Source organism: Penicillium paradoxum (genome assembly GCF_028828445.1).
Source record: "Penicillium paradoxum strain IBT 22861 chromosome Unknown utg000007l_segment0_segment0, whole genome shotgun sequence".
In the NCBI taxonomy this organism is placed as follows: domain Eukaryota; kingdom Fungi; phylum Ascomycota; class Eurotiomycetes; order Eurotiales; family Aspergillaceae; genus Penicillium; species Penicillium paradoxum.
Genome location: NW_026643185.1, coordinates 3,510,945 through 3,536,000, shown reverse-complemented (window position 1 = coordinate 3,536,000; position 25,056 = coordinate 3,510,945). Strand labels below are relative to the sequence as shown.

Sequence of the window (25,056 nt, the reverse complement as noted above, 5' to 3'; positions counted from 1 at the left end):
CTAGCGAGCTATTTTCGCGTTATACTAGCCCTAATATTATTAATATTACGGGTGCGTAGATATAAAGTACGCCCCTCGGCCTCGGCCTACCCCCGAACACTACTTATAATATAACGGGTAAAGATACTATCGGTAATCTAGATTATAATAGTAGGTAGGACTCGCCTTCGCTTACGCCTTCGGGGGATAATTATAGTTAACTCGTTAACTATACTATAATTATAGTAGGAAGTAATAATTTTAACCTACTAGATACCGCCGGTAGTAAGTCGAAGGTTACCTTTAAAGGGGTAGGAAGTTATATAACGAACTCGCCTTCGCTATCTATTTAGGGGGGCCCGATTAGTCCGATAACCCCGACTACGGCTATATTAGAATCGTATCTTATTAGGTACGCTACGCTAGGTAACGATTAGGAAGCCTAGCGGGAGGGACTATAAGTTAAGGATATCTAACGCTTTAGCTTTTACGGCTTAGATACTAATAGAGGTAGTATTCGTAATTATTTAGAAAGAGGGTATAGTATCGGGAAGGTTAGGGGGTTAGGGGTCTATAGTGTCTAGTCTATCTATATCTATTAGATATAAGTAAAAATTTACGAAGCTATACGTACTAGGGCTTATAGTTTAGGAGGTAGGCTAAGCTAGGGTAAGAAAACTCGATTAGCACTATCTTTGAAAAACAGCCTCTATTTTACGATCACGTAACCGATTAAACCCTATATTACCAAACCCTCTTTTTTAGTAGGAAAAAACTCCATTTTTACACTAGAACTTAATCAAATCAGCATCTAGGAATAGCCTTATTTTTACACTAAACCCTTTTTTAGTAGAAAAAAACTCGATCAAATTAGTATCTACGAATAGCCTTATTTTTACACTAAACCCTTTTTTAGTAGAAAAAAACTCGATTAAATTAGCATCTACGAATAGCCTCATTTTTGTACTAAACCCTTTTTTAGTAGAAAAAAACTCGATCAAATCAGCATCTACGAATAACCTCATTTTTGCACTAAACCCTTTTTTAGTAGAAAAAAACTCGATTAAATCAGTATCTGCGAATAGCCTCATTTTTGTACCAAACCCTTTTTCAGTAGAAAAAAACTCGATCAAATTAGCATCTACGAATAGCCTTATTTTTGCACTAAACCCTTTTTCAGTAGAAAAAAACTCGATCAAATCAGCATCTACGAATAGCCTCATTTTTGCACCAAACCCTTTTTCAGTAGAAAAAAACTCGATCAAATTAGCATCTGCGAATAGCCTCATTTTTGCACTAAACCCTTTTTCAGTAGAAAAAAACTCGATCAAATCAGCATCTGCGAATAGCCTCATTTTTGCACCAAACCCTTTTTCAGTAGAAAAAAACTTGATCAAATCAGCATCTGCGAATAGCCTCATTTTTGTATGGTAGTGTAGATGGCGTGCGAGATTCTATGTTCGCGATAGCGTGCCCAGATAAGATTCGGGGACTGTCCGAAATACTAAGGGAGTACCATATTAAATACGACAGGCTGTGAACAAATTATGGCCAGTGGGAAGTAAATCGTAAAAGGCTTAGCGCCCTGGGTGCCCGTAGTAATTTTGGGTGCCCATAGTAGTTCTCATATGTATAAACATCTGCAGTCGACCATCACTGCATGTCGCTAGTGTCACCTTGTGCTGGTGAAAATGGGAGTCTGGGCTTGGGTATCCTTCCAAGGATAGCCCTAAAGCGTCCATAGGCTTATATACGGGACTGATGGCTTTCTAGCCTTACATCCCGGTGGGAGTAACCATTCTAATATCAGTTTATACGACCTATACACCGTATGGACTATACTGATCAGGCTTACCCTCGGTAGCCCGGATTCTTTTCCGCCCCCTTTGCCCTACTCGGCTACTCAACCGGTCGTCTCCCCGAATCATAGAGGTCCATTGCCTCTAGATCCGACCAAGATGGACCCCAAAACAAGGCAAATCCTCTGTTTGGAGAGTACGCCGGTGTATTGGCCTCTTAAAATGCGACGTCGGTAACAATGCGCCGATCCTCCCCCCAAGATGAATGAGTAAAAGAGACATTCATATTTCTCTCTGTGACTCACGCTTCAAGTTTACGATGTGCCTCTTTGCGATTGATTCATTACAACTCAGTTTGCTCGCTCCCATTTCATCTCTCAACATTGCACGTCCATACCCGACGAACATGATCTCGGAAAGAAGCCGAGCTTGACGACCAATACCGAGATTTATTTCATATTTTTCGTATACACCGCAAGAGCTTGAATCTAACTCACTACCGGCGAGCAGGTACTCATTCCTGTTAATTGCTTTCCGCCATGTCTCCTACAGCGTCAAAAGCCTCGAGTGAGGACCGACGATCTGAGTCCCTGATCAACGGAAATCAGATCCAGAGATCTCAATCGCAGCGTTCCCAGCGAGAGCGCGCTGCAAATAGCCTTGTACACACACAGAGCCATGTTTCTCACCACGACATGCCTGCCAATGACGACTTCCATGAGGTTGATGCAGAGCAATATCTACGCTTCTCGCCAGCTCGCAAAATGACCATCGTTGCAATTCTCTCGTTCTGTTCTTTCCTGGCACCCATCTCTTCAACTTCTATTTTAGCCGGTATCCCCGAAGTCGCGAAGACCTACAACACTACAGGAAGTGTGATCAACGCGAGCAATGCACTATACATGGCGTTTATGGGTATTGCGGCTCCTTTCTGGGGGCCTTTTAGCCAAGTCTGGGGGCGACGACCGGTGCGCAATCACCACTGAAGTCTGTGAGAAGCGAGGAGCTAACAAAACATAGGTATTCCTTGTTAGCGCCTTCTTGTTCTCCGTTTTCAGCATCGGCACGGCTCTAGCACCAAACCTACCAGCCTATTACATTTTCCGCGTCTTAACTGCGTTTCAAGGAACATCTTTCTTGGTCGTGGGAAGCTCGGCATTGGGCGATGTGTATGAGCCTCGAGCACGAGCGACAGCGCTAGGATGGTTCTTATCAGGGACGCTGATTGGGCCGGCCTTTGGTCCATTCCTTGGTGTAGGTTTGCTCCATATTGGTGCCATAAAAAGTTGCTGACAGACAAACATAGGGAGTGATTGTCACTTTCCGGTCCTGGAGGGTGATTTTCTGGCTCCAGACTGCACTTGGAGGCTGCGGTACGCTCCTCGTCTTCTTTTTCTTCCCGGAGACCTACCCAAATCTGAAAACAAATGACATGAGCGACATAACAATATGGCAAAAGGCCAAGTACCTTTGGCATCGCATATCACCCTCTCCAAGTTTGTACTATGCTCTTCAAATACCCCAACCTTTTCTGTACAGGCATTGCCGCTGGAGCTCTTGTCTGGAATCAGTATTCTCTCCTGACTCCGATTCGATATGTGCTTAATCCGCGATTCCACTTGACCAGTCCTATCCAGACGGGGCTGTTTTACATCGCTCCTGGCTGTGGGTATCTGGTTGGCACATTTATGGGTGGACGATGGGCAGATCATACTGTGAAGAAATGGATCCGCAAGCGTGGCGGTGTTCGAGTTCCGGAAGACCGACTGAAATCTTGCCTGATATTTTTGGGCGGTGTCATCCCCGGCTGTATCCTCATCTATGGATGGACGGTCGAGAAGGCTGTTGGTGGAATTCCAGTACCTGTTCTTGCCATGTTCTTCCAAGGAATTGCGCAGTTGTTCTGCTTCCCCAGTCTCAATACTTACAGCCTGGATGTCATGCAGTCGAGCGGACGGAGTGCTGAAGTCGTTGCCGGTAGCTATCTGGTCCGATACATATTCGGTGCGTTGGGATCTGGACTTGTCCTGCCGGCAGTAGAGACCATGGGCGTGGGATGGTTTAGTACTATCAGTGCGCTGTTTTTGATTCTCTCCGGGGTTGGTGTTTGGTTGACGACTGTCTTCGGTGACCAATGGCGCGACAAAGCTGAAAAGAAAAGTCAGCTCCAGGCTGGGGAGTCAGTTTCAGAAACACAACCGGACTCGACCAAAGTTGAGAACTGATCGATTAGGTGGATCTAATAATGTCTCGATGGGGATATCGAGTCAAAACTTAATGAGAAAATGTTTGATGACCTATACGGAGGCATGAAAGAAACACAGCACCGTGGTTTGATCAAGAGCATTTCAAAATCTACCCCCTTAATCCCTCGCCGAACCGCTCGCGTGCCAACTTTCTACTCCAGGGACATGTTCACCAGCAAAAAGTTTCCCCTTTGCAATATCATCGGCATTTAAACCACTTTCTGCCGCCACACGGTCGATTTTGCGCTGCTCGGTGAATCTCCGACAGTCCTCACGACCCTTCTTGATGTCCACAAACCAGATAGCGATCATAGCGCCAGTGCAGATGGCGAATAAAAATGGGAAGCCCATCCAGTTATTTCGAGTATTGTTAATGATGGCTTGAATGACATTGGGACCGATGATTGAAGACTAATATGTCAGTGAAAATGGATAAGCAAAGAGGATAGCCGACCTACAGCACGGTTGGTTATTCCAAATAGCGCGAAGAACATATTATCATAGCCGTGAGGCATTAGTTCGCTAATCATCGTTTGGGCGTACTGGCAAAGTGTAAGCAACTATCGAAGAGAAACCAAATGAAGACCATTCAAGGTGTCACCTACCGCATAATACGGGGCCTGGAAGAGACCGAAGCTAACGTTGTAGAAATAGAATTCCCACTCCAGGGGAGTTAGCTATAATCTTTTTCTTAGGGCGTGATACATACCATATTGTGATACCCGATGCGATGGGTCCACAGTCCCAGCATGCCCCAAAATGGGATGAAAACACTGAAGAAATTCGTGAACAAAAACATGGTTTTCGTTTTGAACTTGAAGTATCGCTGTATATACCAAAAGCCGAACGTTGAGGTGATTGAACAGGCGGCTTGAGTAATGCCGAGATAGGTAATCTGCAGGAAGGAAAACGAAACAGAATCGTTTTGGATGATGCTGACAAGAGTACCTGTTGCTGGTAAGTTATCGCGTGGAAATGTATCGAGCGCGTTTGCGACCAAAGAAAATATCAACTCACCAGTAGTGTTGAGGCCATCAGCAAGAAGGAAATAGGCGAAAAAGTACAAAAATGTCTGTGGAAGAGATCTGATTTCTCGAATGGCCAGCCAGATTTGCTTGAAACCAATGGTAGTGTAGCTTGACCCTTTAGGTATCTTTGGACCTGGCCTTTTCTGCTGGAAGATAAACCACCAAATTCCAAGCACGACCCAGTCTGTAAATAGTTAGATAGTCTGGCATCTCAATTGATAGCCCAGGAAACCTACATGAGTTGGTGAGACAAAGTGCGAGGTTATTCGCAAAATTATTGTTTTGCATCGGAAGTAAGACACTCAGATTGAGCACGAGGGTGAGAAGGTAGCCAATGTTGCTGTGTGCAGTTGAGATGTTGCTACTATCATCAGCAAGAGTCTAAAACAGAGCCCAAAAGACCAGAGCCCACCTGATATGATTTCTTTCCAGAGATTCAATGGCATCATATTCCTCCTGGTCGATGGTTCCCTCTCTGAGATCCTCTTCCCTCGCTTTACGGACATGCGGCGTATACCGCGCAAGGCGGGGAAACACAGCGGCATAGAACACTAGGGTTGCACCATAGGCAATGTATGCCACGACGTACATTCCCATCGCGGCCGGCCATTGGCTTGGGTGTCGGATGGATATCATGCCGTACTGCAGGGCCCAGCAGACTACCGTCAACGCTAAAAGAAGCCATCGTCCGAATGTGCCATAGTCCGCAGCGCTTCCTAGCCAGACGAATATCACTGTCATAAAAGCGAAGCAAAGACCATTTGCGATAAGAACCACCGAAGAAACGGATCTTGTGCCTCGCGCCCACGGCACTACACATGCCGATGAATCGGTGCAAGCTTTTGGTGGGTTCGAACCAGGTTGATGTCCGGCGCCATTCAAGGCCCACTGGAAGCTATACAGGGTCAGTCGGAGAATTCCAGACCAGTTCACCGTGCCTACAGAGCTTGGCTGTATGAGCCTGGACCAACCCCATTATCACCATTGTAATAGAGGTAGTATGACCAAAGTTCTTTCCGGGTGGTGGTTGGCTGCTCATACGCGTCCTCGTCGACGCCAAAGAGCCGCTCATACTCCGCCAATGTGGGGTGTGGCTGGGCGGTCACCACCGTGGCATTGTCCTTCGCCGCATCGTTACTCGTTGGGTCATCGTCAATTTCCATGGAGATGTATGTCGGAGGAAGAGATGTCATATTCTTGTTCACCTAGCAACCAAGGTTACCCCGCCTTCGACGTTTGGGGAAAGAGAGCTCCTGCGACTGCTCTGAGAAGATCCACTGTAAGCGCGATGTTGCATCGTCACCAAGTGGGACTCGGGGAGATCAACTCCGATCAACTCCTTTTCAACGTCAACGTCAGTTTGTTTGCACGTCAGTTTGTCCCGCTTGCTTGCAGTCCATGAAACAGGTATTCGCATAAACGCGCACATGGCTTCTCTAGATCTCCAAAAACAGGTCGGCCAGGTAATGGACGCCCATTGAAACCCCTGCTTTTCGAACACTAACGATCGCAGCTCTTCGCAGTGGGGTTCCATGGCTACACCCCAAGCCCTGAAATCAAGACGTTGATCCATGACTACCACGTCGGAGGCATTGTTCTCTTCTCGCGCAACTTTGAAGATGCCGAGCAGCTCCAGGTGACATATCCTTAGTTATATTATCGATCTCTGTAACTGATCCTTCCCAGGCTTTGACATTGGCTTTACAAAATGAAGCTAAACTGGCTGGACACGAGCGACCGCTTTTGATTGGAATTGATCAAGAAAACGGAATTGTAACTCGGATTCCTCCCCCGATCGTTGCGCGGGTACCAGGGCCTATGGCACTTGGCGCCACGTATGACCCGGAGTGCGCTTACACTGCGGGAAAGGCCACAGGGGAAACTCTGAAGGTTTTCGGGATTAACATGAACTATGCACCAGTCTGCGATATCAATTCAGAGCCTTTGAATCCGGTTGTGGGGGTACGAAGTCCTGGTGATGACCCCGAATTTGTGGGCCGGTTCGCCAGTGCGGCAGCACGGGGTCTGCGGGAACAAAACATCGTTCCAAGCGTAAAGCATTTCCCTGGCCATGGAGACACTGCCGTTGACTCGCATTATGGACTGCCGGTTATTCCAAAGACGAGGGATCAACTGGAGCGGTGCGAGTTGATTCCATTTAGGCGCGCTGTTGCTGAAGGTATTGAGGTCGTTATGACTGCTCATATCTCGCTGCCGTGTATCGACCTTAAGCGCCCCGCAACGCTATCTCCAGATGCCATGGCGATATTGCGCAAGGATATGGCTTATGATGGCATGATAATTACTGACTGTCTGGAGATGGATGGTATTCGTTCCACATATGGCACAGAGGAAGGCTCCGTACTCGCATTGCGTGCAGGTAGCGATAGTATTATGATCTGTCACACCTTTGATGTGCAAGTGGCCTCAATCAAAAGGGTATGTGAAGCAATCGGGTCCGGCAGTATTGATCAATCGCGGCTGGCGGATGCTTGTCGGCATGTTGCTACGGTGAAAGATAAGTTTTTGAACTGGGATATCGCTCTTCATCAACCCAATCTTGCAGAGCTGAGCGCGCTCAACAATAGAATCACCGAGAAAACCATGGATATCTACTCTCGATCAACCACACTTGTTCGCGGCAATAATGGCGTTCTCCCACTGTCGAAGACCTCAATAATCATCTTCTTATTTCCCGGAGACAAGATTCCAGTTGGTGGTGCAGTTGACGGCGAAGGAGTAGGGAAGGCGGGATTATATCAGTCCAAAAGATATCTGGACGTTCTTCGACAACACAACAATTCTATCGCTGAGATCATATACGGAGAGACGGGCCTGGACTCGGAGCAATGGAGAATGATTGAGGTCGCCGATGTTGTGATTTTCACTTCACTCAATGCAAAAGAGTCACCATACCAGAGAGAATTGGGCCTTGAACTTGCTCAACGTGTGAAATCAGTGGTACACATTGCTGCATGCAACCCTTACGACTTCCTTGATGATCCTAGCGTCAAGACCTATATCACTACATACGAACCAACGATCGAGGCATTTTCTGTGGCTGCCGACATCATGTTTGGCGCACTGGTCCCGACAGGCGCTCTGCCAGTAGGACCTAATGCATTGACCAAGACAGCAGCAGTCCTGACACCTTTTGATGCAACAAATGATCTGGATGAGATTATCAAAGTCTGGGCCGCTGCTCTCCCGACCTATCCCCTTCCTACTGAAAGTTTGCGGTCGCTGATAGTGCGTCCATATGGTCACCATTTCGTTGCTCGTATTGGCTCAGAGCTAGTGGGGTTCTGTCTTGCTTATATAAATGCCCACGGTGAACCAAAGACTGTGCACATCGCGGTTCTCGCAGTGTCACCAGATTATCAACGTCAAGGCGTTGGAATTGCCCTGCTGCAAGAAACAAGAGCACACTTCCGGACCACTTTCAATATCAACAAAGTGAATCTGGGCAGCTCGTTTCCCCGATTTTGGCCCGGTATTCCTAAAGATCTTCCGGAAAGCGTCCAACATTTCTTCACACACCGTGGCTTCCGACTCAATCCGCCTAATGCCCGATCGGTCGACTTGTATCAAGATATCCGGAACTTCCAGTCACCAGAGAAGTATATCACTCGTGCAAACGAGCGGGGATTCCGATTTGCACCATTAAAACCCGAAGATTACGAGGCCTGTCTGGTCGGTCAAAGAAGAAATTTCTCTCATAATGAGGTTGGTCTCTCCCTTTGTTTCAATCCCTAAACCCTAACATTTACTAACGCGCTGTGAAGGACTGGGTTCAAGCCTACGTTGCCTTAAATCCCGACCAGTATCCAGATAGCGTGATGACAGCGTTCGACTCTGAAGGCCAACAGGTTGGCTGGACGCTGATGCTGGGTCCATCAGATGTGCTGAATGTGATTTGGGCGTTCCCTCAAACCTGTGGCCCCAAAACAGGGTTGATCGGTGCTGTGGGGATTGATGAGGCCCACCGCAAGTATGGCATTGGGTTAGCGTTGATCTGTCATGCCATCGAGCATATGAAGCAACGAGGTATTGAAGGCGTCTTCGTGGACTGGGTTGCCCTGGATGGGTGGTATGAGCAAGTGGGCTTTGAGACCTGGCGGAGCTACAGACCTGGCCAACTTTGAGCGTTTCATCGCCGTTGCTTCTTTTTTTATCTTCCATCCTATCGACTATGGTTATTCTTGATGTAAATACTCCAGAGCACCGAAAGCGTACACCTCGAGTCATATGAATGACAGTGCTTTCACGCAGGCCACATATATTGAACTTGTCAGAAGTACGACTATCCTTCCGCTAACATGAATCAATTCAGATTTGGCTCCGATACCAAGAACCCAAGAAATTTTCACAACTCAATGTTGATCAGTACTTGTCATAGCATCAATTTTAGCCCGGAAATTCTGGAACAGCTCCTTCTTCTTCTCGGGAGTCCAATTCGAATGCGGAACATCCACACCCTTCTTCACAGCAGCACGCTCTTCAATCTGCTCAACCCATTCCTTCAATGCGGGGAACTCGGACAGATCAATCTCCAGGGTAGTCGGAGCCCCACGAACCCAAGAGAAAGTCGCAATATCGGCAATAGTATATTTCGAGCCCGCAAGGTAGGGACTCTCCTTGAGCCGCGATTCAAGGACCGAGTAGAGCCGCTTCGTCTCATCGATGTATCGCTTGATAGCATAGTCAGAGCGGGCATTAGCAAAGAGACGGAAGTGGTTAGCTTGGCCTATATGATATTAATAAGGCGTGCAGCAGAAGTATGCGATATTCTTCGTACGCACCTTGCATAGGTCCAAGACCAGCCATCTGGAACATTAACCAGGAAGTTTGTTCGACCTGCTCCGGGGTGCCAGGCCCATAGCTGATCTTGCGGTCGGTGTCGTACTTGTCGACCAGGTAGGTCATGATTGCTCCGCTCTCAAAGACACGCTGCGAACCGTCAAGAATGGCAGGAATGCGGGCGTTGGGGTTGATTTTGAGGAACCATCTACTCGAGGAGTCCTATCAGCATGATTTAGTCTGGTATAGGAGTATGAAAGTAGCGTTACTCTTCTTTCTGGCGATTGGTGCTGATGTCAATAGCCTCGGTCTTATAAGGCAGGCCTAGTTCTTCTAGAGTTATGGAAACCTTGATGCCATTTGGCGTGGCCCAGGTGTATAGGGTGATATCTGAAGACATAGTGAGGTATGATGCAGCGAAAGTCGGCGGGTACAGAACCAGGATGCTGTATTTAGCGAAAAGGTATCTATATTGATAGGACGAGAGCGAGAGTATATGTATCTAAAGTACTCCGTGAGCAATCATTCTAACCTTGGGTTTCACCAAATGGTGAATTTGTCAGCTGCTTGCAAATAAAGCTGGACTACCTATCTAGGTACTTCGAAGCCTCCTTACCAATGCAGAGTCTCAGTGACCAGGTCACTTTTATATTGCATCATTGTATAAGAAGTACTCCGCCAAAAAGAGTCTAGATTTTGAGATTTCTGACGTCTTGCACTACATCTAGCTAGGTACAACTATATATACCTACATATATAAGCATGGCTTTTCCTATTTGAGCTGCCGTTGTAATGAGGGATCCACCCATTCCCCTAAAAAAAAAGGTTGTTCCTATCAAGAAATGGCCGAATCTCTGTCTGGATTTGGCACTTTCTCAGCTCAGCGTGGATACGTCGGAGTTGATGGAGATACTCAAATCGGCACCATTCTCATTACGGTCTATTGAATTGGAATCCATCAAGTTCCCTTTTGATGAATTCTGTGTGACTGGACTCTTAGAGAGGATGCAGAAGGAACTGAATTGGGCCAAGAGAGCTCAATTGTTATAACCAGCCGTCACAATCGCTATGGAAGACCGTCGCAAGTGGCCGGGGGGTGTCATCAAGCTTACAGACGAGGTTATAAGCTTTCTCTACGGCTCTGGTGAAACCCCCGTGGACGGGGCAGATACGCGCAGCCCCAAAAACGGATGGGGGACGAATCATGATCTTTTTGAAGCGGAGTATACTTGGCCCAACGTCAGTATCCAGGATCTTACGAAACTAGGAATGAACCACTAGGGATAGGAACCAGTGAATCCCGAGCCTAAGGCCTAAATATCTGTTATTGACTTAGGGTCATTAATACCATCGGTGTATTCAACACACCTATCAATATGTCTACTGACTCCAATCAGATTTCTCGAACAAGACTACTCTGTACATCTCACATAACTAGATAAGCGGAATTAGAAGCCTAATCTTACTAGGTAGGGGGTCCCAATGGTACAAGATACACAAAAGTCATATAATGATTAGATATCATGATCGACACTGGACAGAGCCGCAAAACCTTCTTTCTACAACACACATATAGGCACCGTAAGCTCCGTATCCCTGGGACTTCATGCATACCGGTCTAGAACAATGCTACATCTCATGCCTGGGCGGAATCGAAATTTGATGTGTCACCTATAGTGGTACCAGCCTCGATCGGGGCTTTGATATATGTGACTCTTATCACTACTCCGTACGGTCAACGGCGACGTGTGTGTGTAGAAGCAGTCTCTACCAGGCCTCTTCGGTATTTGTTGACAGATAAAAAGGGAATTTACCTAAAACACATACTGTAAATCTATTCGAATTATACATGACTGATCGAGAGTTGATAGATGGTGCTTCTTTTCTAGGTAATTAGGGTGATTGAGTTAGGCATCCCGATGCTCTTCGTTTACCTAACCCCTTAGCAGATAGTAAGGGACAGGAGGAAAAGATTGAGGGCACAAATAGTAAAGTACTGGATATCTCGGAGTTGATCGGGTCACCTTTCAGGACGCACGCACCGCAATACCGTGAAACAGAAAAGGGATATAGTTTTAGGATTTGCGCTATTAAGATTCCAGCGAAAACTGTATTGAATTAGCCGCAAGATTGAGATTCGCTAGCTGGTTCAGGGGACCGAGACCAGAAGTATTGCTACTGAGTATTGTTTTCTTTGTTTGAGCCCTTCAAGGTAACACTGGTATCACGAAAAAGCAATCTTGCCACTAGCCAGTCCCATATTCGGGGATATCTAATTCAAGCCAAACATGGCATCCTGCTAGGGGTTTAGGTATATTCCGCCTCTTGAAATAAGGGCTAGATGTGAGCAATGCTATAGGAGGGTCGCAGCTTCTTTATTTTTGCCTTGCCCCTTGCCGCAAGGCACACAGACGGCACCCCCGATACGAGATGGAATGCCCTTTTCTCAAAGAGGCATTGACCATATGCTCCATACTCCGTATCCCACAGAGTTTTCAACAGACTGAAAGCCACTCGCAGACATCAGCACGGGAGATCCGCTTCTGGGAAAGGTAGTGGCGTGTCACTTTGTAGAGCATGGGCCAGGATTTCGCATGATTCGTGTTACAGACTAAAGTCGGAAGATTGATCGGTAGCATGCAACTCTGATCACCGATAGCCCTTGTGGGGAAATCTTCGCATCGTAATCTAGGAGTACAAGGGGTTCACCGCGTCTGACATGTCGAGTACATACTTACCTGGAAGAAGCGCTGGAAGCCCCGACCGGAAACGGAACAGCAGTGAGCAACTCAATTGATTTACTTTCGGTGTGGTTCTTGGCGCTAAATGACTGTTTGATCGTCTATCGTAGCCAGTTGATGGAAGTGTCATGCACGGGATCTTCGAGAGATGATTAATCCCCCACGATTTTCCCCAAGGGATGACCGAGTTAGGGTTGAATATAGTCGATCCCCACATGGCCTCAGCCACGAGTCTTTTAGCGCTGTAACCCCTAAATCCACACGCTCGAGCCCCGCCGACAAGCGCATTGGATCTCGCCGGAGACGGCAATCACAGCCTGTGTGCTGAATTGCGGATGATGCGATCATGCCGCTTTGGTCTGCGCCCTCGGCAATGGCATTCATGTGCTTCTTTATTTGTGGAGATTGGGGGCGTCAAAGACATGGAAACAATTGCCGGGGTCGGGGCTCTCGGTTGTTAGTTGCAGTTGGACAGAGGCACCAGTCAGCCATATACAGACTCTGCGAAGATGGAATCGGGGAAGCCTGACCATTGGGGATATTTCCCGCTCACGTTGGGTACTCCGTAGTCCGGGAGTAGTTGATCCTTCCAAGGTTGTGCTACTACCTGACTCGCTGTAGAAGTAGACTGCACTAGCGTGAGACCTGGACTCCCGCTTCGGGTATATTCCGGACCCCGGATTTCCACTTCATTTCCTGGATTCGGAAGAGAGTTGGTATTCTATTCGATCTGACCCCCGGACTTCGCGGGTATTCAGAGTTAGTAATCTGGTCAAGGTAAATGTGCGTAAATCAAGTTGAAGTCGGCAATGCAGAGTACCAAAGTTAACACCAAGGCGATTAGCCTGATTTAAGTGTTAGCCACTAAGCGTTAGTCTAGGGCTTCTTTTAGGGTGACATGTCTCAAGGGCTCCAATCAAAGCATGAGCCCCTGCCCGGGTAGAAACAAGTTTTTACCAAGACTATTTTAGCTGACATCTCGGCTGGGGTGGCTAACGAGGCGTCCAGTGGGATGTGCGCCTTGGTCACAAGAACAAGAAAGAAGAGCTCTTTTTCAGATTTGTTTCGGGTACTCGGTGCTGAGAGGGAATGTAGCCTTCTGGTAGCATTTGACCCCCGACTCTCAACTGCTTGTGGAGTAGTTTCAGTGGGTTCCCCAGGATTCCCCAGGTTTAACACGCGATCCCACTAGATTCGCCTCCGTTTTAGGAAGTAGATCACATTGGGAGAATCCTGTCAGTCAGGCTAGCTTCCTTTTGGGAATAGTGAGGACTTGACATACATTGATTCCAGGTGTCTCTCTTAGCAAACGAGGAGGTTGGATGCAGAACATAAAAGACCGACAGCCCCCCCCAACTTTCAAAACAATCCAAGTACCTCTTTGCGACTTTATTTGTCTTTGAAATTTCTCAAATTTTAGGTATTGCGGTGGCTGAAGCTTCTACTGGTTGGTTTGCCAATTTTAATTTCAACCATTCTTTATCACTCTTCTTACCTGTCCACGTCGACAACCCCTTATTCCTTTCTTCACCTTTGCTGATAATCTCAATCAGATCCTGAGTCTTTACAATGGAGAAGGAGACCATCACCCAGGTGGGCTCTAAGCAGCGGTGAGCTTTGCATCTGCCATGCCCTGTTCACATTACTAATTTCATTTCGATGTAGCTCGAGTGACGATAACAGCTGCGCCGAGAAGGGTAATTTTGAGCAGGTTGACCTGCATAACAATGTATCCGCCAAGTAAGCCTTTCTTGAACATGACCGCGAGTTTTATGCATCCGCCTCAGCGTTGAACAACAGCTCACCAACATCTACTCAGGATCAAGAATCCGTTGGCTGATTTGACCAAGTCTCGGGTGCTTCGCGATGTGGAAGACTTCGCTCGGGAATACAACGTGACCGATATTCTCCCTGAGTTGAAGAAGGGAGCTCTAGTTGCCAGGGACCCAAAGAACTTTGAGACAGTGGCAGACTTGACTGAGTCTGAGATCACTGCACTGCGCAACGAGGTGCTGCATAAGTGGCGCCAGCCCAAGGCCCTGTATTTCACCATCATTCTATGCTCTATCGGTGCAGCCGTGCAGTATGTGCCCTCGAACGCCTTTTGCATACACCTCTGACATTAATACAGAGGATGGGACCAGACCGGCTCTAATGGTGCTAACCTGTCTTTCCCCGATGCTTTTGGTATTTCAGAAGACCCCGCGAAGAGCCCCCATGCCGATCGAAACTTGTGGCTTGTTGGCGTCGTCAATGCTGCCCCCTACATCGCCAGTGCGCTCCTTGGTTGCTGGCTTTCAGACCCCTGCAATCGCTTCCTGGGCCGTCGCGGTACAATCTTCATCTCTGCTATCTTTTGCGTGCTTACACCTATTGGATCTGCAGTCGCTCAGAATTGGGAACAGCTGTTTATCATCCGTCTCCTTCTGGGCATTGGAATGGGGCTGAAGGCCTCCACCATCCCGATCTTTTGTGCGGAGAATACTCCTGCTGTTATCCGTGGTGGCTTGGTTATGTCCTGGCAGCTTTGGACCGCTTTTGGCATTTTCCTCGGCTTCAGCGCCAACCTTGCCGTCAAGGATACTGGTAGTATTTCCTGGCGTCTACAGCTGGGATCTGCCTTTATTCCTGCCGTTCCTCTCGTCTTTGGTGTCTATTTCTGCCCCGAGTCTCCTCGTTGGTACATCCGACGGGGCGAGATGAACAAAGCTTACCGATCTCTCTGTCGCCTCCGCAACACGCCCTTGCAGGCTGCTCGAGATCTTTACTACATCCATGCCCAGATCAAGATCGAGATGGGTCTGATCGGTCAGAGCAACTATGTCACCCGCTTTATTGAGCTTTTCACTATTCCTCGGGTTCGCCGTGCGACTCTTGCTTCGTTCGTCGTCATGATCGCTCAGCAGATGTGCGGCATCAACATCGTTGCGTTCTACTCATCCACTGTCTTCAAAAATGCCGGTGCAGATGACACGCAGGCTCTATTTGCTTCTTGGGGCTTCGGCTTGGTCAATTTTCTGTTCGCCTTCCCTGCTATCTGGACTATCGATACATACGGCCGCCGGACTTTGCTGTTGTTTACTTTCCCGCAGATGGCATGGACTTTGCTTGGCGCAGCATTCTGTTTCTGGACTCCAGAGGGCACAGGTCATCTAGCTTCAATCGCCTTGTTCGTCTTCCTCTTTGCCGCATTCTACTCGCCCGGCGAAGGACCCGTTCCTTTTGCGTATTCGGCAGAGGTATTCCCTCTCTCCCATCGTGGTATGTCTCACTATCCTTTGCCACACTTGATGCTAGTTTGGTTTTGGAGCACTAATCTCTGATTTTAGAGGTCGGAATGTCTTGGGCTGTGGCAACCTGCCTAGGATGGGCTGCTGTACTCTCAATCACCTTCCCTAAGATGTTGAGCGCAATGACACCCACTGGAGCATTTGGCTTCTATGCGTAAGTAGCATGATAAATCGTGCATCCTTTTTTGTTGAATTCTCTAACAATCGGGTGTAGTGGTTTGAACGTGTGTGCCCTAGTTATGATTTTCCTCTGGGTTCCCGAAACTAAGCAGCGCACCCTTGAAGAACTGGACTACATATTTGCAGTCCCTACCCGAGTTCATATGAGGTACCAGATCACAAAGGCCCTTCCGTACTGGTTTAAGCGGTATGTTTTCCGCAGGAACGTGAAGTTGGAGTCTCTGTACAAGTTTGACGATCTCGCGAGTGGCAATGAGGGTGTTACCGTGTCACGGGAGCAGAGTGCCGTCTCCGAACACGTCAAGGCATAGATTGGTCTGTTCAAGACATCCTGGACATTTGATTTTCTTGCTTAGGGTTGTCCCGGCGATACGCTGGGCTATGGCTTTTTATTACGTTCTTCGCTTCTGGCTGGACATTTAAATCATGAATCTTGGGGTATGGACTTAAGCACGAGGAATGAAAGTTATCATCATACCTACATACCTAAGTATCAAGGTTTCTCCCCATATAATGATCACCCTTCTGTATTCGTATGCTTTTAGCGAGCTTTATATGTATGTGCCTTCCGCTTTGGCACCAACCGCAGTCAATGAGCCGCGTTTGTCTCCACAAGGTTTGGCCATCCATGGTTGCCCGGTGATCAGGTGATGTGGAGTTAGGGAGTATGGTGAGGATAGCGATGTACTGTATGGACTTAGAGATGGCAGAATAAGTGTATAGAGTGGTACAGTTGAAGACAAGAATTGCCATAACCCATACAAACAGTACCAATCACTTTGTATTCTCCAGATGTACCCAAAAGTGAAAGGGATGTAGTAACCCTAGAGCCTATAGGATAAGTTGTATCACGTGGGAGTTCGGGAGGATGATGGCAACGCTCATGTTTTGGTCCACTCCCGCCCCTCATCTTTTTCCCTGAGAGCTCATAGGGGTCTATCTTTTGTGTCCTTCATTCTGGCGCTTCACTCGCATTTTGATTTGTGCCTGATACTCGATTCCAGAGGCCCTCGTTTTGTGCCTTGATAGCCTGAATCTCACTAAAGCCACATCCCTCGTCATTGTGACCCTCCCGTGTGCACCTTTCAGAATACATACACCAGCAGCTGCAGTGGAGCTTAAGGAACTGCTGCGGGCTGCTGGGCGAGTCGAAACCCACTACCTTGACCGCCTCCCACCTATAGCTTACCACCACTCTCACCCACGAGGGAAAATTAAAGCAATAACTTCCTCGCCCATACTCCATTTGGCGTCATTTTTCTCTCCTTTTGCCCGATCGAAGTATTTCTTGCCTTAGTTGCGGGGCAATTCTGGCCTTCATTGGACTCTTCCCCCCACAGTGCAACCTCCGTATCCCACTTAACCCCTTCCCACCATGCCCTGCTTCAAAGGGCTTGCCGTGAGCATCCACACGCCCACCGGCCCAATTCCCGAATATTCTATCCAACGCCATTCTCGAGCCTCGCGTATAGGTTGCTTCATTCCTGTTCCTCCGCCAAAAATTCCCGAATCTGGGACCGGCAAACCGGAACAATCAACCTTCGCGATTTCCGTCACCCTCCTCAATCCCGAACAAGATGTCCCGTACTCGGCCCCTAAGCCGACACCAGAATGCCCCTCTCCGAAACCCAAGGTCGTCGGTAAATTGCCTGGTGAGCCAGGTCAAATTGCCGGGGCAGTTGCACCATACCAGGGCTTGACAAACTCGGAAAATGAGACGGTGGCTGCATACATCTACTTTGATGGAAGACAAAAAGAGGAGGTGGCTACACTACTACGACGTGGAGAGGAAACGTGGGTGAACTCGCGCTGGGTCAGCGTTCCGGAATCCGAAGGCGGGGGAATTGCCGAGCGTGAATTTTTGTTCCGCGAGGTCGGTCTTGAGCGTTGGCTCAACGGATTGGACCTAGAAGGCAAAGATGCAGCAGCCAAGATTGAACGCCGGCGGCAAAAGATGGAGAAGCGCCGTGCAAAGCGTGCCACCGAGGATCCGTCCGCCATGGAAATGGAAGACAGTTATCCTGTTAAATCCAAGACTATTATGCGATATGGAAATGATGCGAAGTCACCCCTTGAAGATGTCTCAGATGACGACCTCTCTTCCGACTCTGACGATGATGATCCCATTCCGGAGACTGCGGGTCAAATCAAGGTCGCTTTATTCCGAGTGTTGGCCTCGGGGGAAATCAAGCGGGGCGAGTACTCTCCACAGTTCGATGCGCACGACGATGAAGAGGGTGCCCATGATAACAGCGGCGGCGGAGATGCCGATGTTGACCATACCACAAGTTTTGCGAAGCCCAAATCACTCGATCCGAAGACCATTAGCACTCAGACTGTTACTGGGATTGACCCGTCTGATAAGCCTTATGCTATCTTCACTTTCATGTACCGAGGTGAACGTGAGTATCTTCTAGACTATCACTTTTAAAGACTGATTCTAATGTGAGATGGACATAGGTCAACTGCAGAAGATGGGCATTTTGAAAGACTCCAAGGTGCAGGAAACGCCCACTGCCACCAAGCGCAAGTCACTACAAGCTGATCTCGCAAGTCTTGGGCCGATCAAACCCGGCGGATCCGTTGGATTCCTTAATTTCCGGGACAATGAAACCAAGCCGCGGAAGGGCAAGAAGAGCGAAGATGATATGGATAGCGACGATGATGACACCGACAATCCCATACTTGGCAAAGCAGACGACGAGGAAGCTAAAGAGGATGATCGGCTCTTATCTCCAGATGATATTCAACGACAGGGAGAACTAGCGGAGAGCATGCGGAAGATTCGAGTAAGTACAGTTAGCTAACCTTGCCAGTCCGGCTTTATTAACAGTGCTGTAGCTCAAGCGTCAACACTCTGCCGAGCCCGGAGGCAGCGTTGGTGATTCTGCAGATACCCCAGCTTCTGGATCTGGATCCACGCCTCCTGTAAACGAGCGCTCAGCAACACCGCCAAAAGCTGCCGCGATTGGATCTGGGCTCTCCGAACCAACCCAGCCAGCTATCGAAGTTTCAGACGGTCTTTTTGGAAGTCCATTGAAGAAACAGCGCGGAAGTGTCTCAACCGCAGATGAGAACGCCCTGAGACGCCGGATCGCCGAGTCATCTGGTAGAATCGGTGACGCCCTAGGCCCTTCCGTCCCCACTCAACCCGCCCCGACCTCTTCGCAGATGTTCGGAGATGGTTTCGGCCTTACACCCGAACTTTCTACTGGACCTCCAGCAGCTGAGGAGGAGTTGTAAGCCTTGAATATTCGCCAAAATCATGGGGGGATCTTTCTTTTCTGGGTGGTTCGATCTCGAAATCTCATTTGAGTCATTAAGCCTAATAGGCCACTACTCATTGCTCTGGAAAGCACTGGTCGTTTTGGCTGCGTTCATATGGATTCACTAAGGTTTTGCAGTTGAAAGGGATCTCTTTGTTGCCATATACCGCGTCTGCTGGATGGTCATTCTGCTTTCTATGTTGCTTCTCTACAATTACGCCGTTATGTCCACAACTTACACTACAGGGAACATGTTAAAGGAGAAATACATTTGCTGCACCGATCAGGGCAGCTTGTTAATCATCTTATATCCATCAATATGCAATTTTAGTTGAAAAAGGAGTACCCCAGTATCTGTAGACCACATGTATACATTCTGGTTTTGTCAAGCATTAGCTGAGGCGGCTCTAAAGCCGATAAGCTTCCAAGCCATCGAGGTTAATTCAAACAGGACCTCTACTGCGGACTTAATTCCAATCTTACGAATCGGATCCATGCTCAGAAATATCCTTCTACCTGCATCGACTGCATTACGCAGTGTATTGGCTCAGCCCGGCTGTTTTCTCCACCAAGTCAGCGATTCTGCCAAGCCCAGTTCAACCTCAGATCATTAACAGCTTCAATAGCCCCGAAGAGTGCCCATCCGCCACAAATCCACGATGCCGCTCGAACGCTCAACAGACCCTTTGGTCTGGATCGACTGCGAGGTGCGTCTGCATGGCCTCCGATCCGACTTCCCGCAACGCGTTCCGCAAATCTCATCACTAACCATCCCAGATGACGGGCCTAGACCCGGAGACCGACAAGATCCTCCAAATATGCTGCTTCATCACAGATGCACAACTGAACCTCCTTGAGCCCACGGGCTTCGAAACCGTCATCCACGTCCCCGACTCCACCCTCGACGCGATGTCGCAGTGGTGCATCGACACGCACGGCCGCACGGGTCTCACCGCCGCCGTGCGCGCCTCGACCATCTCCCCCTCCACCGCCGCCGACGCTCTCCTCGCCTACATCCGCCAGCACGTCCCGGTCCCGCGCACTGCCCTCCTGGCGGGCAATAGTGTTCATGCAGATAAGGCATTCCTTGCTTGTGCGCCATACTCGAAAGTTCTGGATCATTTGCATTATCGCATTCTGGATGTTAGTTCCTTGAAAGAGGCGGCGCGCAGGTGGGGAAGTGATCAGCTCCTTGAGCAGGTTCCAGCTAAGCGGATGGTCCATCTGGCGAGAGACGATATTCTTGAAAGTATTGAGGAGATCCGGTTTTACAAGGAGAAGCTGTTTGGGTGATGGCGTGGCTGCTATGGCTTGTATGTCGCTCTACTCTGAGACATGGGTCCAGGAAGTACCCAATTAAGAACCCTGCCTGTAGGACTTGCTCTTTACGATCATATTGCACCAGTGAGAGGGACCTCTGCACAATCTACATGTATGGATGTACAATGGACTTCGGAACATCGTGGCACCAAACAAGACAGTATTTTGATTCCCCCACGGGAATGATCTGCGGGGCAATTCCAAAGTGTTCGGACGGTTGGGGGTAAGATTGTTAGATAACTTCCAGATTGGACTGAGTAGAGCAAATTAGAGGCCTTGTACTCCGTAATATATACGGATTCAAACGAAAAGTGTGGCAAACCTGAAGGCCAACTCACTAGTCCCCAGTGCCTAAGTGGGATGATAAACACATGACGCCAAACTTTGGCCCCTCCCCGTGGAGCTCAACAAGTCGGTGAACTTCCCCCCTCTCCTTTTTTCCCCCCTTTTCTCCTTACTCTCTCTTTACCTGCAAATCCCATTCTCATAATGTCTGTCCAGACGGTGTCCATTCAGCCCTTCACCGACCAGAAGCCTGGAACGTACGTTGCTTGTTGCCCCGCAATTGAACAGCTAGCTAACCTACCCCCAGCTCTGGCCTTCGCAAGAAGGTCAAGGTTTTCCAGCAGGCCAACTACTCAGAGTCCTTTATTACTAGCATTCTCCTGTCGATCCCCGAAGGTGCTGAGGGTGCGTTCCTCGTCATTGGTGGCGATGGCCGTTACTACAACCCCGAGGTCATCTCCAAGATCGCCAAGATCAGTGCCGCTTATGGCGTGAAGAAGCTCTTGGTTGGACAGCATGGCATCATGAGCACTCCGGCTGCTAGCAACCTCATCCGTGTGAGGAAGGCAACCGGTGGTATTCTCTTGACTGCCAGTCACAACCCCGGTGGTAAGTAATACCGGAGAGTAAACATTGGCTATTGGGAGCTGACGAAACAACCCCTCAGGTCCCGAGAACGACTTTGGTATCAAGTATAACTTGACCAACGGTGCCCCTGCCCCCGAGTCCGTGACCAACAAGATCTACGAGACCGCCAAGACCCTGACCTCCTACAAGTACGTCGACGTCCCCGACGTTGACACTTCCGTCGTCGGCACCAAGAGCTATGGTCCCCTCGAGGTTGAGGTCGTGCACTCCACTGCCGACTACGTGACCATGATGAAGGAGATCTTCGATTTCGATATGATCAAGGAGTTCCTCAGCTCCCACAAGGATTTCAAGGTGCTGTTCGACGGCATGCACGGTGTGACCGGACCCTACGGCGTGGACATCTTCGTCAAGGAGCTCGGATTGCCCGCCAGCAGCACCATGAACTGCCAGCCTAAGCCGGACTTTGGCGGTGGTCACCCCGACCCTAACCTGGTGTACGCCCACGAGCTTGTGGAGGCTGTCAACAAGAACGGTGTGCACTTCGGTGCTGCCAGCGACGGTGATGGTGACCGTAACATGATCTACGGTGCCAACACTTTCGTTTCCCCCGGTGACAGCTTGGCTATTATCGCTCACCACGCCAAGCTCATTCCCTACTTCCAGAAGCAGGGTGTTTACGGCCTGGCCCGCTCCATGCCCACCTCCGGTGCCGTCGATCGCGTGGCCGAGGCCCAGGGTCTGCAGAGCTACGAAGTCCCCACTGGCTGGAAGTTCTTCTGCAATCTGTTTGACGAGAAGAAGATGTCTATCTGTGGCGAGGAGAGCTTCGGCACTGGCAGCAACCACATCCGTGAGAAGGATGGTCTGTGGGCCGTCGTCGCCTGGTTGAACATCATTGCCGGTGTCGCCAAGCAAAAGCCCAGCGAGACCCCCAGCATCGCCTCCATCCAGAACGAGTTCTGGCAGACCTACGGCCGCACCTTCTTCACCCGCTACGACTACGAGAACGTCGACAGCGAGGGCGCTAACAAGGTCGTCGGCACCCTGTCCGACCTGGTCTCCAACCGCGACACCTTCGTCGGCTCAGAAATCGCTGGCCGCAAGGTCGTCGATGCTGGCAACTTCTCCTACACCGATCTCGACGGCAGCGTCTCCAAGAACCAGGGTCTGTACGCCAAGTTCGATGATGGCAGCCGCATCGTTGTTCGTCTGTCCGGCACCGGCAGCAGCGGCGCTACCATCCGTCTGTATGTTGAGCGCTACGAGGCTGACAAGTCCAAGTTTGGTCTCACTGCCCAGGAGTACCTGGCTGATAACATCTCGCTGGCTCTCTCGCTCCTCAAGTTCAAGGAGTATGTCGGCCGTGAGGAGCCCGATGTTAAGACCTAAGTTTGGTCACGTTGTTAGGGTTAATGTGGAACCTGCTGGATGGGAATCACCTTTTAATTGTCTTGCAGTTCTATGATCTCAACGCGAGGAGAATGATGATCGAAAAGCAGGATCAAAATCAAAATATTCGCAATACGTTGGCATGAGATAGAAACTGCGTCTTTAGCATAATCCAAGCCTGTCTTGTTATAACTTCAGATTTGTGAACTGGATTGAGTGTATGCATTGTTTCCCAGGGGTCAGTGGCCGCTGAATATCGTAGATCCATAGAATCATCAATCATTAAGAAGTCTGGTCATTATTTACGCCTTGCACGCAGCAGCAGAAGCCTTTAGCTTGTCCTCCCACCAGCTGTCCCACTTAACAACTCTCTCCTCCCTCCTTGCTTCCTCCGTCGCAAACACAACAGCATGGCTGCGCACCGCCTCCTCCAGTGAACACCCCACAAACCTCGCCTGCGCGGTCGGAACATCCAGCGCCTCATTCTCAACCGCTTCAACAGCTTTAACAAACTGCTTCGCAAGCCCAAAGTCCCCACCACCATGAGACTCGCTATGAGAAGGCTGCGGTTTCGGCACATCAAAAACAGAAGTCGTCTTCGTCGCAAAGTCATAAATAGAAATAGTAGTACTATCATACGAAAGCTCACCCGTAGTGCCATAAACACGACCACGCCGCTCGCACTGTTTCTCCGTAGGCGCAATCATATGGAAACTAGCCGTTTTCGCCAGCCGATGCGGCGCCGATTCCTCATCGTCCCAAGCAAAGGTTACAACTTGATCGTCGCATACGTTAGTATCGGACTCCCACACGCATCGACCGTACCAGGTGCGCGAGGCAATGGTCTCGTCTGGAACTGATTCTCGATCATAGTCCTCACGGAGACTGGCCATGAGCAGCTCCTTCGCAGCACCGGGACCCTGGACACTGTACACATCTTCTATGTCCGGGCAAACGATGTTCAAAGGCCACCTCGTGGATCCTGTGGCCAGCTGACGGTCATTGTAGATTTTTACCGCGCTGTAGCTGCAGTCCCGTTCAATCGGACAGGAAAGGCAGTTCGTCGCATCGCCAGCAGCAGGTGGCTTGCGTGAACGCCGGAACTGCGTCATCGTACCGGCTGAGGAGATGGAGCGCGGGAGATGTGGCCTGTGTCCCTTGTGCTTGGCTGTCTCTGCGTCTGGAGGAGAGCAAAGCAGCCAGAGAATGAAGTCGATGTCGTGGCAGGACTTTGTTAGTAGACTGCCGTCGCCTGCGGGGGTGGCGCGCCGCCAGTTGCCCCGTACATAGCTGTGCGAAAAGTGCCACCACCCGACTGGTTCGCAGTGTTCTAGTGAAACTATGTCGCCGACGACCTGCTCTTCAAGTAGCAGTTTGCGGAGAAGGACGTTGTGCGGGCTGTAGCGCAGGACATGGCCAATGGAGAAGATCTTCGCTGCTGGGCGTGGGGTTTGGTCTGCGCCTTCTGGCGGTTGGAGGGTACGATATACTGTGAGACAATCGTCTAGTGAAAGGGCTAGTGGCTTCTCGCAGAGGATGTGGAGTTGAAGCGGGGCGAGCGCTTGAATAATCTCGGCATGTGTCTCGTCAAGCGTGCAGATAAAGACCCCATCTACGCCTACAGAAGATGGGGTAGTATTTTCTTGGCTGTTGTCATTGGTGCTCTGGGTGGCTTGTTTCCGCCGCTCGAGCTCCCATTGCACCCATTCACGCCAATCTGCGAATTCTTGGCCTTCGCTTGGGAATCCTGATTCTCCCCATATGTACTTCCGGCCGAAATCGCGCCGTTTAAAGTCGTGGGGCTCGGCGATCGCGTGGATGATACCCGATGTTACTTTGGTCACCGCACGGGCATAGGCATTTCCACGAGATCCACCTCCGATGACCAGGAAGCGTGGTTGTTTCGGGAATGAGTAAGATGCAGAGCCGGAGCTGGCAACAGTAGTAGGGGGTGGGATTGGTTCTTTCATGGTTGAATTTGATATAAGATTGGTTAGGGTTCCTTGACCAAAGCTCCAAGGTTGAGTTAATTCGAGTCCGGAAGCCCTGCTGTGTGGGCCAGTAGGAAGTTATATATTAGCAACGAGGAGTCGGAGAGTCGACAGGTTGCAACGGCAGGTCGCAGGTGCGGGGGAACGCAAC

General features: G+C 49.4%; 10 protein-coding genes across 10 annotated transcripts; 7 read left to right on the top strand and 3 right to left on the bottom strand.

Annotated features, from left to right (window-relative positions):
- Window positions 1–2,317: 2,317 nt before the first annotated feature.
- Window positions 2,318–4,003, top strand: N7457_008835 (putative MFS transporter; the record flags this gene model as incomplete). Its single annotated transcript, XM_057179878.1, has 4 exons — window positions 2,318–2,746; window positions 2,799–3,032; window positions 3,085–3,274; window positions 3,318–4,003. 4 exons carry the CDS (start codon window positions 2,318–2,320, stop codon window positions 4,001–4,003), a joined length of 1,539 nt encoding a protein of 512 aa, XP_057028264.1.
- Window positions 4,004–4,141: 138 nt separating this feature from the next.
- N7457_008834 (uncharacterized protein) lies at window positions 4,142–6,245 on the bottom strand (the record flags this gene model as incomplete). Its single annotated transcript, XM_057179877.1, has 7 exons — window positions 4,142–4,435; window positions 4,483–4,566; window positions 4,630–4,686; window positions 4,734–5,236; window positions 5,289–5,413; window positions 5,465–5,947; window positions 5,995–6,245. The coding sequence occupies 7 exons, from the start codon at window positions 6,243–6,245 to the stop codon at window positions 4,142–4,144; spliced, it is 1,797 nt and encodes a 598-aa protein (XP_057028263.1).
- Window positions 6,246–6,479: 234 nt separating this feature from the next.
- On the top strand, window positions 6,480–9,197 carry N7457_008833 (uncharacterized protein; the record flags this gene model as incomplete). The annotated part of the gene is made up of 4 exons (XM_057179876.1): window positions 6,480–6,515; window positions 6,566–6,688; window positions 6,739–8,778; window positions 8,838–9,197. 4 exons carry the CDS (start codon window positions 6,480–6,482, stop codon window positions 9,195–9,197), a joined length of 2,559 nt encoding a protein of 852 aa, XP_057028262.1.
- Window positions 9,198–9,425: 228 nt separating this feature from the next.
- Window positions 9,426–10,252, bottom strand: N7457_008832 (glutathione S-transferase family protein; the record flags this gene model as incomplete). Its single annotated transcript, XM_057179875.1, has 3 exons — window positions 9,426–9,799; window positions 9,855–10,060; window positions 10,122–10,252. 3 exons carry the CDS (start codon window positions 10,250–10,252, stop codon window positions 9,426–9,428), a joined length of 711 nt encoding a protein of 236 aa, XP_057028261.1.
- A 668-nt stretch (window positions 10,253–10,920) lies between these two features.
- N7457_008831 (uncharacterized protein) lies at window positions 10,921–11,133 on the top strand (the record flags this gene model as incomplete). Its single annotated transcript, XM_057179874.1, has 1 exon — window positions 10,921–11,133. The coding sequence occupies one exon, from the start codon at window positions 10,921–10,923 to the stop codon at window positions 11,131–11,133; it is 213 nt and encodes a 70-aa protein (XP_057028260.1).
- Window positions 11,134–14,162: 3,029 nt separating this feature from the next.
- Window positions 14,163–16,374, top strand: N7457_008830 (sugar porter family MFS transporter; the record flags this gene model as incomplete). The annotated part of the gene is made up of 6 exons (XM_057179873.1): window positions 14,163–14,203; window positions 14,259–14,333; window positions 14,413–14,676; window positions 14,725–15,854; window positions 15,923–16,037; window positions 16,098–16,374. 6 exons carry the CDS (start codon window positions 14,163–14,165, stop codon window positions 16,372–16,374), a joined length of 1,902 nt encoding a protein of 633 aa, XP_057028259.1.
- Window positions 16,375–17,438: 1,064 nt separating this feature from the next.
- On the top strand, window positions 17,439–19,306 carry N7457_008829 (uncharacterized protein; the record flags this gene model as incomplete). Its single annotated transcript, XM_057179872.1, has 3 exons — window positions 17,439–18,465; window positions 18,524–18,852; window positions 18,905–19,306. The coding sequence occupies 3 exons, from the start codon at window positions 17,439–17,441 to the stop codon at window positions 19,304–19,306; spliced, it is 1,758 nt and encodes a 585-aa protein (XP_057028258.1).
- A 682-nt stretch (window positions 19,307–19,988) lies between these two features.
- N7457_008828 (oligoribonuclease) lies at window positions 19,989–20,622 on the top strand (the record flags this gene model as incomplete). Its single annotated transcript, XM_057179871.1, has 2 exons — window positions 19,989–20,036; window positions 20,107–20,622. The coding sequence occupies 2 exons, from the start codon at window positions 19,989–19,991 to the stop codon at window positions 20,620–20,622; spliced, it is 564 nt and encodes a 187-aa protein (XP_057028257.1).
- A 516-nt stretch (window positions 20,623–21,138) lies between these two features.
- On the top strand, window positions 21,139–22,914 carry pgmA (phosphoglucomutase PGM2; the record flags this gene model as incomplete). Its single annotated transcript, XM_057179870.1, has 3 exons — window positions 21,139–21,191; window positions 21,242–21,543; window positions 21,602–22,914. 3 exons carry the CDS (start codon window positions 21,139–21,141, stop codon window positions 22,912–22,914), a joined length of 1,668 nt encoding a protein of 555 aa, XP_057028256.1.
- Window positions 22,915–23,216: 302 nt separating this feature from the next.
- On the bottom strand, window positions 23,217–24,884 carry N7457_008826 (Gfo/Idh/MocA family protein; the record flags this gene model as incomplete). Its single annotated transcript, XM_057179869.1, has 1 exon — window positions 23,217–24,884. The coding sequence occupies one exon, from the start codon at window positions 24,882–24,884 to the stop codon at window positions 23,217–23,219; it is 1,668 nt and encodes a 555-aa protein (XP_057028255.1).
- Between the last annotated feature and the right edge of the window lie 172 nt (window positions 24,885–25,056).